General features: G+C 48.0%; 1 protein-coding gene across 3 annotated transcripts in view; it reads right to left on the bottom strand.

Annotated features, from left to right (window-relative positions):
• Positions 1 to 17,249, bottom strand: part of LOC147101827 (uncharacterized) — a 99,796-nt gene that overhangs the window by 56,381 nt on the left and 26,166 nt on the right. For all 3 annotated transcript variants that reach the window (XM_085965803.1, XM_085965800.1, XM_085965801.1), the window contains 5 exons: positions 6,678 to 6,731; positions 6,428 to 6,481; positions 5,203 to 5,256; positions 3,552 to 3,659; positions 1,387 to 1,440 (listed from right to left, as the gene is read on the bottom strand). In XM_085965803.1, the coding sequence (XP_085821929.1) occupies positions 1,387 to 1,440; positions 3,552 to 3,659; positions 5,203 to 5,256; positions 6,428 to 6,481; positions 6,678 to 6,731 (324 nt within the window). The remainder of the gene's footprint in view (positions 1 to 1,386; positions 1,441 to 3,551; positions 3,660 to 5,202; positions 5,257 to 6,427; positions 6,482 to 6,677; positions 6,732 to 17,249) is intronic.

Below are 17,249 nucleotides of genomic sequence, written 5' to 3'. Positions count from 1 at the left end.
CAGAAGCTAACCTAATCTAGATATTCTATAGCTTTTCAGTTGCAATCAGTTTAAAAACACTTTACTTTGTTGTTTTTCTCACCCTCTTAACCATGCCAAAACAAAGTGCTCTTTGATTGGCTGAAAACTGCCCATTTGATGTCAAGTAGAAGTGTCTGACTGCAGGATGAATCTCCCGTCCACAGAGCAGAACAAATAAATGATAAGACTCTCTGATTCTCCTGGCCAAAGTCATTCCCTGCGACCTCTTCAAAGATCTCAGGGGATAGACTTCTCAGTCAGTGTGAGTCAATCACTCAGGGGCCGTGTAGCCTGATCCTGCTCCTATTTCGTGTGTCTAATTCTGTTAGATTCAGGAGATGGTTCTGTGATAGTGGATTGGCGGTTAGGATCAGATCAGCCATGATCTTATTGAATGGCGGAGCAGGCTCGAGGGGCCGATTGGCCTACTCCTGCTCCTATTTCTTATGTTCTTATGATATACAAGGTGCTCCTCCAGCCATCCCTGTTACCATTGCATTATGCAGTACTTGATAACTGTCAGAATCTTCCTGGTCTGCTTGTTTGTGAAATTGCTTTCTTCATTCTTTCTACCCTTCACTATCGAGGAGATCACTGATTTTATAAACAGCTTCCTCTACTGGGCTCCCTTCAGTTCAGTTGCTTGGATTTGTGGTGTTCCTAGCATCTGTTTTTTCTTGTGCTTGGGAACCTCACCAATTAGAAAATCCATTTATGGTCCTTAAATTACTATTTGGGTTCCTTGGCACCACACATGGCTCCCATCTCCTTGAGATTTGTTTCCTGTTGGTGCAGACAACACATCTTGAAACACAGTCGGCATAATTTGCTATTGGTTACTATCTGTCCCCTATTTGCTTAAATGCCTACTGAAATTCATTCAAAACAAATGCTGGTTCTAAAATATAGTCCAAGCTAACAGGAACGACAGCAACTCTGAACTACATAGAACTAATAAAGGGGGTTGAGTAAGCTCAAGCTATATTTAATTTAAAACATGTAGCTCCACTGATTTTTTTCCAGGCCCATAAAACAGTGAAATCCATCAATTTTTCCTTACTCCTACAAACTTAGAAAACCCAAACTTGGAATAATCTAGCCATTATTTCTTCATTTATTACATCTTCCCTCATACTCTTTTCAACCTTGATGCCCTGCATGATTGACCTTTACACATTATCTAGATTTTTCTCATCTAAAAAAAAACTAGCATTATGCCAAGAAAGTAGAGAGATCAAGGTCCATATGTTGCAACTTTTCTTTAAGAGCATGACAATAGAAATTAAGAGAGTTCATATTTAGAAGTGTTTTCAATTTAGTTTGTTTGTTACACGCATCCAGATATTTAAAAAACAATGTTTTTACCTTTTCTCCGTTTGGCCCAAGATCCCCTCGATCACCTTCAGACCCCATTTCTCCCTGTCATATAGAAAACAAGAAATAAAATAACTAGATCTTCCAATACGTGTGAACCAATTATTAATGTGAAGCCTTCACACTTTAATTTGATGTTTAGAATTCTCAACACAGTTAGGATGCATTTAACATTACAGGTAGACTATCCTTTATCCGCACTTCCGAAAACCGAAAACCTCTAAAAACCGAAAGTTTTTTCGTGGAGCGTAAGTCGTGCGCATGACATGACCCGAGTGGCGCCAAACATGACAGGAGTGGTCCGGGAGCTCTGCCTTTCCCTGTGAGCAGGGCAGAGGGTCACAGAGTTCCCTCCTGGGTAGGAGATTGCAGGCCGAGCTGGGCAGTGTGAAGGAGGTACCGGGAGAGTGAACCCAACAATACAGCGGCCCGTCCGATAGCTGCAGCAGCCCGTCCGATAGTCTTTTCTTCACCCACCCCCCCCAACCGACCTGATTTGCGGGCCAGCTTAGTGTAGGAGTCAGCCGATATCCGGCTTTCCCACAACTGGCGGTGGCAGTCGAGCCCCAGACCCCCGCTAAGTCAAGGAATTCAGATACGGAGCAGGGGGAGCTGGAAACCTCGATCTAACGGCAGAAATCAGCAGCCGTTTTGTTAGGTTTTTTTTCTTCCCCTAGCATTTTTTTTCTTCCCCTAGCATTTTTTTAAACAGTCAGGCTGTGGAAAGAGTCTCTGTAGCTTAGCAACAGCTTCAGAGACGCTTCCAAGGCAGGGCCCGAGTGTTTACAAGCTGTTGCTAAGCAACAGTGTTTGTTGTCAGATACGGAGATGAAAACCTTCTGAAATCCGAAAAATTCCGAAAACCAAAACACAGCTGGTCCCAAGGTTTTCGGATAAAGGATAGTCTACCTGTATAAATTTCAGCTTGACATGGACGCTAAAGTTGTGTGGTGCGAATCAGATATTAAGGTCTGAAGTGACTGAAACAAAGCGACTTGAGGCTCTAAGAATCATTTAAGCAATTCTGACAAACACCGAAACATATTACGATAGCAAAATACTGCAGATGCTGGAATGAAATTCCAGTTTTGAAGAAGGGTTTCGACCCGAAACATCAACCGAAACATATTAACCTGACTTGTGCCACAATCTAATTCAGCCATTTAAATTTGAAGTAACCCGTGGCAGTTGGTGTTGGTCAAGTTGGGTTGATAGGCAGCCTGACAACACACAAAATATCAAAGACACATAAGGGCCCTGAAAATCCATAGGGTTTGTGATCCTTGCAATTATGCCAGTCTGGTACCCACCAGGAACCTCTGTTGCTGATCACAGGAGACTTTCCAAGTCAGGGGAAGAGTCCTCTTTTTTATCCTGAGTGTGGTCTGGGAGTGGTTCTGGGCTCTCAATGGACATATCTGCCGTCGATCTTGCCTCCGCCGACTGAAAGACCCCCAAGGAATCCCCAGCATTAGGCCATGACTTGTAGTCTCTGGGTACCAGCTATTTTTCGGCCTTTCTGCCACTCCCACTGGAGTTGTGGTGGGATTGTGTCTCAAGTACCAAGGTGTTCAGATAATCTATTTTTGACATTGTAAGTTTGTGATTTTTGTTTTGTGAGACAGAAGCTACAATTAAGTTATGATGGAAATAAATGGATATCAAAGCGACCAATATATCAGTTTTCAGTACACGTATCTGGCATCATCATAACTTTTGATAGAATAGGTCCCATCTGTCAAGGTGGCAGTGGTTTGCCTGTAGACTTTAAGTGGGAAATAAAGTAAGTATATGGGGGCAAAATTCATGTTGCACAGCGTAAAATGAGCGATAGCAAATGGCAGCCCGTTTTACGCGCCGCCTGATTTTATTTTCCATTGAATATGTGTGATACATATTTAAAAAACTGAATGCCGCTAAATGGGTTTCACAAAGTCAACATATCAATACCAGGGAACGCCATTTAAGGAAACAGTATAAATATCAGTTCAAAAGACAATTCAATGTGTTTTTGGAGAAACAAGGAAAGGAAATGTTAAGAGGCAGATAAGGGTGGGTTAATCTATCAAAAAGAATGGGTTTGTCAGGCCTTTCTTTATTCTGATATTCTTATGTATGCTGATAGTACACAATGTCATATACCAAACATTCATTACCTTTTTTCCAGGTTTGCCTGTCTCTCCTGGAGGCCCTTGTAATCCCTCATCTCCTGGTTCTCCCTTAGTTCCTGCTGGACCAAGTATCCCAGAGCTTCCTGGGTCACCCTTTGAAGCCAAACCAAATACTGTTCAAATCACACGTTTTAAGAGATACTAAAAAGCAATGAAAATATAAGTACAATAGACCCAACGCAGTTGTTTATGAACTAAAAATTATAGATTCTGGATTAGGTGACTTTCTTTGCACATTGAATATTTTTGGGGATAGGTTCAGCCATGCTAATGGTTTTGCAAACACTTCCATCCAATGCTGGCTGTTCACCACCACACAATCTCAATGAACCAGGAAGTCAGAGAATCTGGGCCATTCACTTCACGAGCACTGCCTTTGCCGTGTGTGATCAGGAAATGAGAGGTGCCATTCAGGTAGAGAAAGGAGGACGGTATCTGATCTCTGTTTCACCACGGTGGAGTACCTCAGCTGGGCACAATTCTCTGTTAAATAGCCCACCTGACATTTAAGGACTCTCGTCCAACTGAGATGAATGCTGGAGAGTTTGAGAAACAGGCACTATTCAGGATCCAGACATGATTACTTCTTTGAAAAGCACGGCTCGAGGTAATGGGCCACCCACAATTCCAGCACTTGTTAAGTGCAGGTGCTCAAACGCAGCTGAATTTGAAAGACAAGGGCAATGCAGGTTTCTCCACACCATGGTGAAAGTGAAAGTCTTCAGTTGGGTTGCTCATTTCATCAACAACTGGCCTTGGCCATAACGAAAATATTAAAACACATGGGAGTGGCAGGTTAGCACAGAATGTTAATGGCATTGAGACAAAATCTTGTTCAGGAATCAGCAATGGTTACGTCATTGAATTATGCCAGTTTTGAATTGAATCCGTTAACTTTATAGAATGGCACTCAGCTGTACAGCATGAGGGACTGAAAAGGCTTACTGAGCTTGGAGCTGGTGTCAACTGAGTGCCCAGTGCCTCTTTCTGATCTGAAATGGTAGTTCTCATTAAGATGCAACTAAGAATTTACAATATGCATGTGGAAAACATAAGAGGGGAAAAAATTCCATGCAAAATACATCCTTACACAGTAGCCTTGATCTTAATCAACTTTTGGAATAATATTGTAGTAATTGTATTGAAAGTATCAAAAATCTACAATGTAAACAACAGCTTCAAACTGCATGTTACAATAAGCAGTTAACCACAAGTGTTGGGAGCGAGCCATTGGCTTAGTGGTAGCGATCCTGCCTCAGAGTCTGAAGGTGCAGGGCATTTGACCTCGCCCCAGACAGTCCTGGCAAGTGGAGACCAGAACTCCGGCTCCGAATGCTGGTTTGACATCCAGTGGGGATACTTGTGTCCGGTCGGTGCGTGGGGCCCCCATCAGCGTATGGGTTGTGGAAGCCCATTAAAACCCACCTGCCGTATAGCTCTCACCATACTATTGGCTGGTATAATGACGTTTACGGCCATGGAAGGAGTATTCACGTTGCGGCCTGTCAGACTGTGAATCCTCCTGCTACGTCACACCACTATCCAAAGGAGGACTTTCTAGATACAAAAACAACCACCAAAATTGTCAGGGAAGTAGAGAAAACAAGCCCCATCATTATCCATTTAGAATACTGACTTGTTCCCCCTTTTTTCCAGCAAGGCCTTCTTCTCCTGCACCTCCAGATTCACCCTGTCAGAAGAGAAACAATTACAGTAATTCTAAAATAATCTTCTGTGAACATAAGCTACATGTTAGAAACTCAAAGCAGAGTGGCTGCTGATGGTACACATTCTAGGATGCACGTTTAGAAATGTTTTGGCCGTGGGGTCTCTTTCAGGTGTGAAAACTTCTCAGTGGGCAGCTTGGTGGCACACTATATCTTCTTAGCAATGTGGTTCATCACAAGTGCTTCTGCACTGAACATTTCCCAGTTAGTGTGTTCCTAACCTTTATCCAGGGCAAAGTATGACATTTTGCTCTTGTTATCGGGCTAGTTAAGTTTAAATGCAAAAAAGTATATTTTATGATAGACTGCCAATAGCATGACCCCCACTCCACCGCGCCACCCCCCCCCCGCCCCGCCCAATATACCTAACTGAGGTGGGTTGAGATATTATGGAAGATGGCTCAGTCCAAGGGGAAATTATTTACTTTTTAAGGCCGATTCCAGAGCACCACTTCAATGTCAGGCCTCCATTCCTGTCCTACTGCCAAGGAACTTAACAGGGAGGGTGAAATAGCTCTCACAATAACAACTTCCTGACTCATGGGGGCAAACACAGTAAAAACTGCATAAGCTGGCAAATTAGTGCACAATCCACTTTATACCTTTGCACCATATACATCAGGTATTGATAAAATGACCAAATACATGCATATAATGCAACAACATAAAACATATAACTGAAAGAGATCTCCCATTGTTACTCCATAAAAGGATGGTAGAAGTCTGTATGAGTGATATGAATCATCAGTCCCTTCTGATTTGACTCTTTTGAGGGAATGTACTGCTTCTGCTAAGAGACTGCTCCAGTTGAGAATGGATAAACTAGATTGCTACCACAATCACAGTTGAATCGTAACATTGCAAAAGCTGGTCCTGGGCTGCGCGGGACCGGCAGATTATAGGGAACGTTGCTTGACGTGCCAAGCTAACTCACTGCAATGTGCCATCAGGCCATACCTACTGCAATGAGTGGCATAATCACTCCATACAAAGGTGAACATTGGCATATCTGGTATATTCTACTTGTACAAAATAACTATGACTGATTCATGACTTTAAGTTGTTATTTGATCAGGCACTTTCTGCTCTTTTCATTTGCAATGGGAAAACGATCAATTCAAAAGTTATAATTACCTGCTCCCCATTCAGTCCTGCTACGCCAATGTCTCCTGGTGGACCCATTTCACCCTAAATCCAAAATCATTGGGAAGAAAAAAAAGTTTGCAAATCAGCTGCATGAACAAAAACTGTTTTGATTATTCTTAAATGGTATTCTGCAAGAAGAACATAATTGCTAAAATGTTGCAGGTCTGTGAAACCCAGGCAGCATATGGCTAAAGTATACTTCCAGAAATGTTTGCGCACTTCAATACAAATGTTTTACCTTCTCCCCCTTCTGTCCGCAGGGTCCTTCAGGTCCGACAGCTCCTTCTCTTCCCTGAAAAGGTGTCAAGAGTCAGTTACAGGAGACTATTTTCCAATAAACTTAATGATTGAAGACTTTTCACAAATATTCAGAGGGGGCAAAAGAAAAAGAAATATATATTGCACCAATCATTTGGTCGCTGGGACCTGGATTTGAGTCCAGCCCAGACTGATGGGATTGAGGGCTCTTCTCTCAGTGAGATGTTTGAGTACTACGCAAAATTAAATTGGATAGTCTCAACGGAGTTCTCGATATATGACCCCACAGCACATTATTGGGGCAGAGTAAAAGAAACTTTACTCTTCATCTGGTGCTGGACATAGATCCTGGATACCGAAATTGGAAAAAAATGCACTCCACAGTACTAAAGTCCTTCACCTTGATGAGCATAAACATTCCCTATCCCTTTTTAAAAATGTTCATTATATGGTCACCTTTGTTTTTATGGATAATGCATGTCCAGTTCTGTGCTTCAATATGGTTTAAAATGACAATTTGGTCTCATGCTGGAGTAAAAGATAACCAGGGTAGGAATAGACTGTGCTTTTTGAAAATGCCTGAAAAAAACAAGTTCTCCATTTTGGTAATTACAGACAGATTCTCAATCCCAATTATTTAAATCAGGGCCTGGGACCATTGGTTTAGTGGCCAAAACTCTTAAATGTAATACTTTAACAAAATGTTATTCTGGGAGTAACATTAATGGTTGAGTTGCCAAAGCCATTTAAATATCTGCTGATTTTCAAAGACCAGGTATTGTACTCAAAAGATGTAGGAGCTATAACCTCAGAAACAACAAAGCAACATTAGTTATCCTGTTAAAATAAACAGGTTAACACCTTTGTAAAAGTAATTTCATACAAGCGTTAATGGTTCATACACCAATATTGTACAGCATTGTTTCCAGGTTAAAATCTTTTAAATACTTTTTTAATACCTTTTCAATGCAGTTTTGTGTTTTTCAGCTTGAACATGCAAATAAAATATTCGCCCCAGTTAAGTTTTCCAAACCCAAGCTGGTTGAGTTGAAGCTAAAAAAAAAACAATTCCATGTCCACCGAGTATATTTGAATAAGTTATTAAAAGGCTGCAAATCTAATCTTTATAATCCATGGAACTGGATTTGTACTTTCTTTTAACATGGTCATATATGCATTGCAAGAGCAGACGCCATTCACGATCTAAAAAGCACCGAAATAACAAAAAACACTGGAAATACAGTCAACACCAAACGAGCCAGACCTAGAACTAAGGTGGGTGGATAGAGTTAAGACACAGATCAGCCATGATCTCATTGAATGGCAGAAACGGCTCGAGGGGTTGAATGGCCTACTCTTGTTTCTATGGGGGAAAAATTCGGTTGATATACGCCTCCCATTGGTGCCCTAAGAGGGCGCTAATGGGGTGCAAAGCAACTAGCGCCTGGGCGCAGTGCCGCTAACGCCTGCCGTGAAATACAGCAGGTGGTTAGCGGCGGCGGTAACCGTTAGCGCCATGCGGCGTTGCGCCTCCGGCGATGACATCATCACCATGAGCAGCACCCCGCTCGCGCCCCAGCCACGATCTTTGGTAGTACCCCCTGACTTACCTCCGGACGCTATGTCCAACAGGGTGAAGGGGGCTTACCTGCGGCCGGGGCAGCGCAAATTAAAGGGGAGGTGCTGGGCAGCCATTTTTGTTGCTGGCCGCCTGCCAGCACCTGCCCCCGTTGCTGTCCCCGGCTTCCTGTGCAGCCCCACCACGGGGGTGCCGGCTGCGCTCCGTGAGCCCGGCACTTCTTGAGTGCCGGGCTCTTTTGCCGGCACTCCGATCCCTGGTCGCTCTGCGCTAGGCCCCCCCCCCCCCTTTAATAAGGGGAGGAAGGCCTGCAGTACTGCGGCGCGATGTGCCGCAGCGCTATTCACTCGCAGTGCCCCAAGAGGGAGGCGGGGTGCTTCCAGTAGCGCCCCGCCTCCCTCTTGGTGTGCTGCCAGTGAATTTCAAGCGCAGGGGAGCTAACTTTTTCGGGGCACTAAAAGTAGCGCCCCCTATGTTCCCAAGAGAAAGATGGGCAACATTTTGTTGGAACTCTTCATCAGAACATATGCATCATCCCTATTTTGCTGAGAGTGGTTGTGCTGTGCAAGTTAAAGGAGCGCTGCTTTTGTGAAAAGCTGTTTGGGAGTGCTTTTTCTGCTTTTGCAAAAACAAGAGATGATGTAATGACGTGTTTCAGTGCATTTTACATCATTTGTGAGTAATACCGTTGTGATAAAATAGGCAGAGAGCTCCCTCCTCACAAGCAAATAAGAAAAGGTTTTGAATAACTTTTTCGTGAAGACAATGGTCTAGAAATTGGGTATAGCCCCGCTTGGGGCATTAGAATTGGCGCTGCGCAAATTTTATAGCCAGATGCAACTTGTTGTGTCCATCAGTAGTAAGACACAAGACTGCAGGAGAACGGTACAACAGGTGTTCACTCAACGTGGCTCACTCTGGACCTGAACTGTACAGATTACTACTCAGTGCTATATACAGGTGTGGTCACTGCCAGTACTACAGTATACATGAGCTGTAAAAAGTAGTTCCCCCCTTAAAGGTATATACATTACAATTCCTCCCCTTTTAGATTAACAGTACCATAACACTCATTTAACAATTAAATATCAAACTAATTACAATTAACACTTTTAACATACAACGTTAGCTGAAAATAGTCCATTTATATATTCAGTCTTTGGGGAGGCTTTCTGATCCTTTCTGGATAGCGCCTTTCCCGAGTGTCTCGCTCTTGGTGCGGAGGCGATTCTGGCACCCTGTCGTCGGTTGGGTCATCAGCTTCCGATGCTACTGTTTCTGGGGTAGATGCGACCTGTACGTCGGGTTCCTCATCAGGTACGTATGGGCGAGGCATGGGGTTGACTTGTTCCTGTGACTCTAGGATCTGGTCAACATGGCGTCTCACGATGTTCTCCCCAACGTCCACTGTGTACATTAGTGGGCCCTGCCGTGTGCATATCGTTCCTGGCTGCTATTTTTCTGTTCGGTAGTCGCGGGCCAAGACTGGTTGCCCTACATTGAAGCTCCTTGTTGGCTTCTCATGGATGTGCTGGAATTGCTTACTCTCAACATCTCTTCGTACGTTTGGTCTGAGCAAATCCAGGCGCAATCTTAACCTTCGGTTAAAGAACATCATGGCCGGGGCCTGGTTGGTGACTGCATGTGTCGCATTCCGGTAGGCGAACAGGAAATTGTCCACCTTATGCTGCAGCGGAATGTTGTCATTGTACATAGCCTTTATTGCCTTCTTAAAGGTTTCTACGAACCTCTCAGCCAATCCATTTGTGGCTGGATGATACGGGGCGGATGTGTAATGCCTTACCCCATTCTTCTTCATAAACCTCCGGAACTCTTCGGACACGAACTGTGGTCCGTTATCGGAGCAAATCTGTTCTGGCAAGCCGTTCCTGGCAAAAAATGGTCCGTAGGACTGCAATAGTTTTCTCCGTGGTGGTGGAGGACATTTTGATGACCTCAGGCCATTTCGAGTGCGCATCCACGGCTATTAAAAACATTGAGTCCATGAATGGACAAGCAAAATCAATATGCACCCATTGCCATGGAGATGAGGGCCACTCCCATGGGTGTAGAGGGGCATGTGATGGTGCATTTTGGACTTTCTGGCATCCTGAGCAGCTCTTGGTCAGGTCCTCAATTTGTTTATCGATTCCCGGCCACCACACATAAGCCCTGGCAAGGCTTTTCATTTTTACCCCTCCCAGATGACCCTCATGAAGCTCACTGAGCACTCTATCCCTTAACTTGGGTGGAATTACCATTCGGGATCCACACATCAAGGTCCCCCGGCACACTGACAGCTGTTCTCTTCTTGTCGAGAATGCTGGCAACAGTGAGTCGCCATGTGCTGGCCATCCCTTCACCGTCAAATCATATACCCGAGACAGTGTCGGGTCATTTCGGGTCTCCTTTTCTATACGAGCGTTAGTTACCAGTAGGTATTCAACTATAGTCGAATGAAATATTTCGACAGGATCCACTGCTGGTGCTTCCTCCGCAGTAGGCAGTGGCAGGCGTGATAGCCCATCAGCATTTCCATGCTGTTTCGTGCCCTTATATTCAATCTCATAGAAAGAGTGACCATCTTTGTAGTCGTTGCGCAGTCATCACTGGAACGCCCTTCTTCGGATTAAAAATGGAGACAAGAGGCTGGTGGTCAGTCAGCAAGGTGAATTCCTGCCCGTGCAGATAGTGATTGAACTTTTTCACTCCCCACACTAGGCTGAGGGCCTCCCTGTCAATCTGGGCGTAGTTACGCCCGGCTGAGGGTAGTGATCGTGACGCAAAGGCTATTGGCCTCTCTGAGCCGTCCGAGAATTTGTGCGACAGCACCGCTCCAATGCCGTAGGGTGATGCATCACACGCCAACTGAATTGGTAGTGCTGGGTTGAAATGGGCTGACACCTCTTTCGATGTGATTAGTGTTTTGCTCTTCTGGAAAGCTCGTTTACATTCGTCACTCCACTTCCATGGCACTCCAGTTTGCAGTAGGGTGTTCAGTGGGTGTAATATCGTCACTATGTCTCCAAAACTCTTTTCCACTGGCTTCGCTGGGGTTACTAGATTTCGTAATAAGCCATACGTCTTTGCACCCATTAAATTTAACAATACCGGCGCTTTCTTGTCATCTGACACCTCATTTGCCTTGCAGTATACCTCTATTCGTTCGACATATGTAGACCAATCTTCGACTTCATTGTCAAATGCGGTGATACTGCCACTCTTCGGCATTTTGGGTGTGGTTTAAAATGGCTTAAAATGGCATCTCCCGCGCTTTCCTTCCTCCCCCGCTGCTGCCAACGCCGCTCTCGGCGGTCCTCGTGGCAATGGCGGCGCCCTGTAGGTTTCGCGCGCTTCTCCTGCGCTGCTGCCAACGCCGCTCTTGGTGGTCCTCGTGGCAATGGCGGCGCCTCGCGGGTTTCTGCGCGTCTCTCTCCCTCTCCTCGACGCTGCTTGGCCCCTGAACACCAGCTGCACCCTGTGCGCTCTGCCCTCTCTCTCGCTCTCTCTCGCGTCAACGCTGCTCGGCCCTTTGCTGTGCCGCTCGGTCGGGCTCTAGCCCGCCGCTGTCCGGGAAGGGTCTGCGCACTACCTGTTGCCAGCCCGTTTCACTGGACCACCGCGACTGGAAAGCCAAGCCTGGCTCTCAACAGCCTCCCCCGCAATTCTCAAGTCTCTGCTGGATGACTGGGCGGTTGCCCGTGGTCGACGCCCGTGTCTCTGGCCTTGACCTCCAATCTACTGGTCTCCAGGAACGAATCCCTGGGAGGTGATGCAGAGTTGCAGGTAGGATCAAATATGCCTCGTCGCCAATGTTGTGTCCGTCAGTAGTAAGACACAAGACTGCAGGAGAACGCTGCAACAGGTGTTTACTCAACGTGGCTCACTCTGGAACTGAACTGTACAGATTACTACTCAGTGCTATATACAGGTGTGGTCACTGCCGGTACTACAGTATACATGAGCTGTAAAAAGTAGTTCGCCCCTTAAAGGTATATACATTACACAACTTATTGCCACCTCGCGCAATATTGGGTTGCAGCGCCCCTAAAGGTGGTTGAGGCGCAAAATCAGCCATTACACGGGACTCCTAAGGCGCTAACCTGGCGGCGCTACTCAATATCGGGGCGGGCGGGCGCAGCGCAGATGCTGTCAATTACCGATGACCACGAGACTTTCAGGCGCTGGCCAGCTCTTAAAGGGGTGGGTCAGTAAGGATCAGCAGCCACACTCTGCGCCTTGTAGGCCTCAAAATCGGAGCTGGCCATTCTGTGGCGTTAGAAACTTTGAGAAGATAGAGAGGGTGAGGCAGAGAGTGGAGCGCTTTACCAATGGGGCATTGGATGAATTGGTAGGCGCAGTGGAGCGCCGGCGAGATGTGATGTACCCCGACAATGGCAGGAGACCTAATCAGAAGGAATACCGAAGAGCTTGGAGGGAAGTTTCTCAAAAGGTCAACTCCAACAGCATGGTGACCAGGAGCCCTGTGCAGTGCAGGAAGAAATTCAACGACCTCACTTGGGTCGTTAGGGTGAGTGGTGTTTCGGCAAATTTCTTCATCTCTCCATCTGCACCTGACTTTATGGCCAGAGGGTGCGCGATGCCCCATTGGCCATCTGTCAGCAAGCACCCATGGCCCTTTCTGGGAACACACATGCACATTAAACTCAGGGCATGATATAAGGGCTATTCTACCATGGGGGGCATGAGATGACAACTCAGGGCATGATGTAAGGGCTCTTCCACCAGGGGGGCATGAGATGACAACTCAGGGCATGATGTAAGGGCTATTCCACCATAGGGGGCATGAGATGATAACTCAGGGCATCATGTAAGGGCTCTTCCACCATGGGGGGCATGAGATGACAACTCAGGGCATCATGTTTCATCACTTCCCATCCTTTCTCCTGCAGGCCAAGCTGGCGAGGAACCGCAAGGAGCAGCTTCGCACCGGAGGAGGACGTCCTCAACTCCAGACTCTCACGGATCTCGAAGAGAGAGTCCACCAGATTGTTGTAGGCCGTATGATTGGTCCTGTCACCACTGGAGCTGCCGACCCCATTGTGCACAGTGATGGTAAGGTCCTCACCTTTTTGAGCTGTCTCCTTCCACTTGTTCCCCCCACCAGCATGCTTTTTCACTCTGGACCCATGTCATAGCATTGCAGCAATCTTGCATCCCTTGCTGCCACCCTGTCCTTTCGCTAAAGCCACTCTTCAACCTCCCTGCTTTCAGATGCTGCATCACCAGCTCGGGAGCCGGGCCCTCAAGCTGCCAGTGCCACTGCCTCCGGAGGCGACGAGCAGGAGGAAGCCGGAACATCCGTGCCAGCCTCAGGGGCGCCAGCCCATCTGGAGACTGGGGATAGTAGTTCCGTGGAGGGGAGGGGGGGGTCTCTGATGAGGAACCAGTTGCAGGAACCAGCGGGCTGCAGCAACGCGAGGGGGGTAGGGAAGCTCGGGAGCCGTCTCCCTGGAGGGCGAGGCAGGCCACGATGACTGCTGCACAGAGTGCAGAGGAGGTGCGTAGCCTTTCAGAAATGAGCGCCCAGGCTCAGCTCAGGCACACTGAGCTGATGGCTGCAGTGGGGAGGATGCCTGACTCCATCGACACACTGGCAAAGAGTGTACAGGACTTTGGGGCAGCAATGGAAAGGACTGTCCAGGACTTCGGGCCAGCCCTGGAAAGGTCTATCCAGGGCTTGACCGAAGCAGTGGAAAGGGCTGTCCCGGCCTTGTCCGAAGCAGTGGAAAGGACTGTCCCGGCCTTGTCCGAAGCAGTGGAAAGGACTGTCCAGGGCTTCTTCGAAGCATTGGCACCTGCCATGCAAGTGCTCAGTGCTGCCATGCAGTCACTTGCTGGCCTCCTGCACACGCAGATTGAGGCCACGCGAACACTGACTGCTGCCACCCTAGCTGGATCAGGCAGGATTACCCGGGGCCCTTGCAGCACCACAGCAGGCCATCAATCTGTGGACCAGCCGATTGTGGCGCATGCTGCGGTGCTGCCCCGTCAGAGTGCCAGTGTGTCGGCCGACCACGGAGCAGGTGTCCGCTCTCAGGATGTAAGCATTCCTGATGCCACCGCTGGCACGTCTCCACTGCAGCTGCCACCACCTGCAGGACAGACTGCTTCCAACCATGCACAGTTGGAGCAGTCAGCATCCGGGCCCTCCAAGCTCAGAGGTCGTCCAGGCCGTCCCTCAGGGGCTTCTGCGCTTTCGGACACTCAGCAGGCGTCCCCCAGCCTTGACGCAGCCACTGGGGTCCAATTACGGAGGAGCTGCAGGGAGGGAAGGGGCCGATCTCGTAAGAGAAGTAGATCTCCATCAAGGGGTAAAGAGTAGAGGGAGCTGTTGAGACGTCTCATTTGTAGAATTCAAGGCCGTCTACAACTGCTGTGAATGTTAGTCATGTTTTGGGTAGTGTCGCGGGTTTGCCAGACAGTTATGTGTTCGTTCGTTAGTTATGCTTTCTGTTGCCATTGCTTTGTCATGCTGGGAGGAAGCACTTTTTGGAAAATAAAGAAAATGTTTTATTTACACTGGAACTCTAGACTATTTACAAGCATGGTGGCCTTCATAGGCTTTGGGCGAACTGGAGGGCACTGTTCCAATTACACCCAGCATTCCATCAGAGGGGCCTAGAACCGAGTCCTTATGAGCCTCTGACGGACGGCCCTTCCAGTTTCTGGACCCCGCCCGTCTTCCTCCTCCTCCTCCTCATCCGCCTGCTCTGCTGGACCTTCAAGGTCGGCTGGCATTGGCTGGGTGCGTCGGATGGCCAGGTTGTGGAGCATGCAGCAGACCACGACGATGCGCGACACTTGCTCGGGCGAGTACTGCAGGGCGCCCCCCGAATGGTCGAGACAACGGAACCGCTGCTTGAGCACACCGATTGTGTGCTCCACAATGTTCCTGGTCGCCTGATGGCTGGTGTTGTAATGCTCTTCTGCCGGGGTGCTGGGCAAACGGAGCGGGGTCATGAGCCATGGGCAGAGAGGATAGCCCTTGTCACTGTGGTAAACCACTGCTAACTCTGTACATGTCTGTGTGGTAAACCACTGTTAACTCTGTACAGGTCCGGGCATGTCTCCGCCCCTGGCTCCACCCCTAAGCCCGGGTATAAAGGTGACTCACCACCCTTCCCCCGGGAGCTCTTAGGATGGATCCACTAGCAGAGGCATGCTCCAGTTCTTAGTCAATAAAAGCCTACTTCGTATAGGTTCAACTCGTAGTCTTTGGTGTTGTTGATAGTGCACCAGTCACCAAGAAGCCAGCCTCATGGGTGAGCTGGGGCCTCGAAAAGGTCAGCCACTGAGGTCTGCCGCAGGATGAATGTGTCGTGGCTGCTGCCAGGGAATTGGGCGTTGACCGCGATGATCATCTGCCGGTGGTCACAGACTAGCTGCACATTGAGGGAGTGGAACCCCTTGCGGTTGCGGAACTCTTCGGGATTCTGTAATGACGCCCGCAAAGCCACGTGTGTGCAATCAATGGCGCCCTGCACCATGGGGAAGTCCGCTATAGCCGCGAAGCCCTGTGCGCGCTCCCCCTGCTTCTCCAGGGTCAAAGGGAAGGTGATTAATTCCCGCCTCCTTCTATATAGGGCAGCTGTAACTTGCCGGATGCAGCAATGCACCGCAAATTGAGAAATATTTGCAATGTCCCCAGTTGCTGCCTGAAACGAGCCGCTGGCGAAAAAGATTAGGGCAACAGTGACTTTGACGGCCACCGACAGAGAGGACCTGCACCGTAACCGCGGCTGCAGATCTTCAGCAAGCAGGTGGCACAGCTCAGTCACCACATCCTTTCCGAATTGGAGCCTTCGCATACACTGCTCCTCCAACATGGCAATGTATGACACCTGCTGCCTGAAAACCCTGGCAGCGTACGGTCGCATTTGGCGACGTCCATTGCCCTCCTCCTTCTGGCCATTCCCGGCCCTCTCTCCCTCCGCCTCTGTGCCCTTGCCATATGTTCAGCCAGCAGGACGTTCCCCTCCAAAGCAGCTCCCATTATAATGTGAAAGAAGTAAGACGCAGTAATATCTCACCAGCAAACTGTTGTGGACAGGGCTGAAGGTCCAAAGGCACCGCTGGCTCAATGAAAAGTACGCTCTCCCACTGAAGGTCAGCAACTCTCTCCAACAACCAGCAAGATGCCCACCCAAAATGGCTGCCGCTTTTATACTAGTGCAGTCCCCTTTAAATAGCCCCCCCCCCAGCCCGAGAAGGACTTGGGAACGTTCCAGCAAGCTGTCACTATTAGTGCCAGGCGGAACGGAGGCGGGCGCCACTCAATTTCCGGTCCAGGAAGCCAAAAAGGTGTTGCACACTGAAATGACGTCATGATCTGCCTGCGCCCGCAAGCGGGCACTAAGATTTAGCGCCGGCGCTAAAACCCACTCAATATAGCAAGAGGCGCTGGGTTCACTGCGCACGGGTGAAAATTGGCTAACGCTCCACTTCTCGGCCTCTTTAGGCGCTAATTGCTGGCGCAACCAATCGAATTTCTCCCCCAATGCCCCTTTGATCATGCATAATCCCAAGCAGTGAAATTTTTAAGGCACAGTCTGAAACTGTTAAAAGAAAAAAAGATATAGGAGATTACTGGGAAACATACAAAATATATTTAACTAACAGCATACTCCTGACACAGGGCTCAGTGATAGCAGAATTCCAGATACCTGTAGTAAGAAATGATGGCCCATAATTTGCAGTCAGTGGCGATGTGACGGCAATCGCCGCTGACCTCGAAGAAAGCTGCCCACAGAGATCTCACGACCACTGTGGTGAGAATTTTAGCTTCCTCAATGTGAAATTGATAGTTGGGGAAAAGGGGAATGCTGGCGCACAGCAGCAGTGATGTCATCAAGCATGTCTAACATTGAAGAATTCTCACAGACAGCAAACTAAGAAATAAAAAGCACTGATTATCTGCACTTTAAAAAAATGTTAGAGAGCGAAATACAG

The sequence above is a fragment of the Somniosus microcephalus genome, chromosome 23 (assembly GCF_052327205.1).
Source record: "Somniosus microcephalus isolate GS21.2 chromosome 23, FLI_Smic_1.0, whole genome shotgun sequence".
NCBI classification, from domain to species: Eukaryota; Metazoa; Chordata; class Chondrichthyes; order Squaliformes; family Somniosidae; genus Somniosus; species Somniosus microcephalus.
Note: the sequence above shows the minus strand (reverse complement) of the source record. Positions and strands in the feature narration are given on the sequence as shown.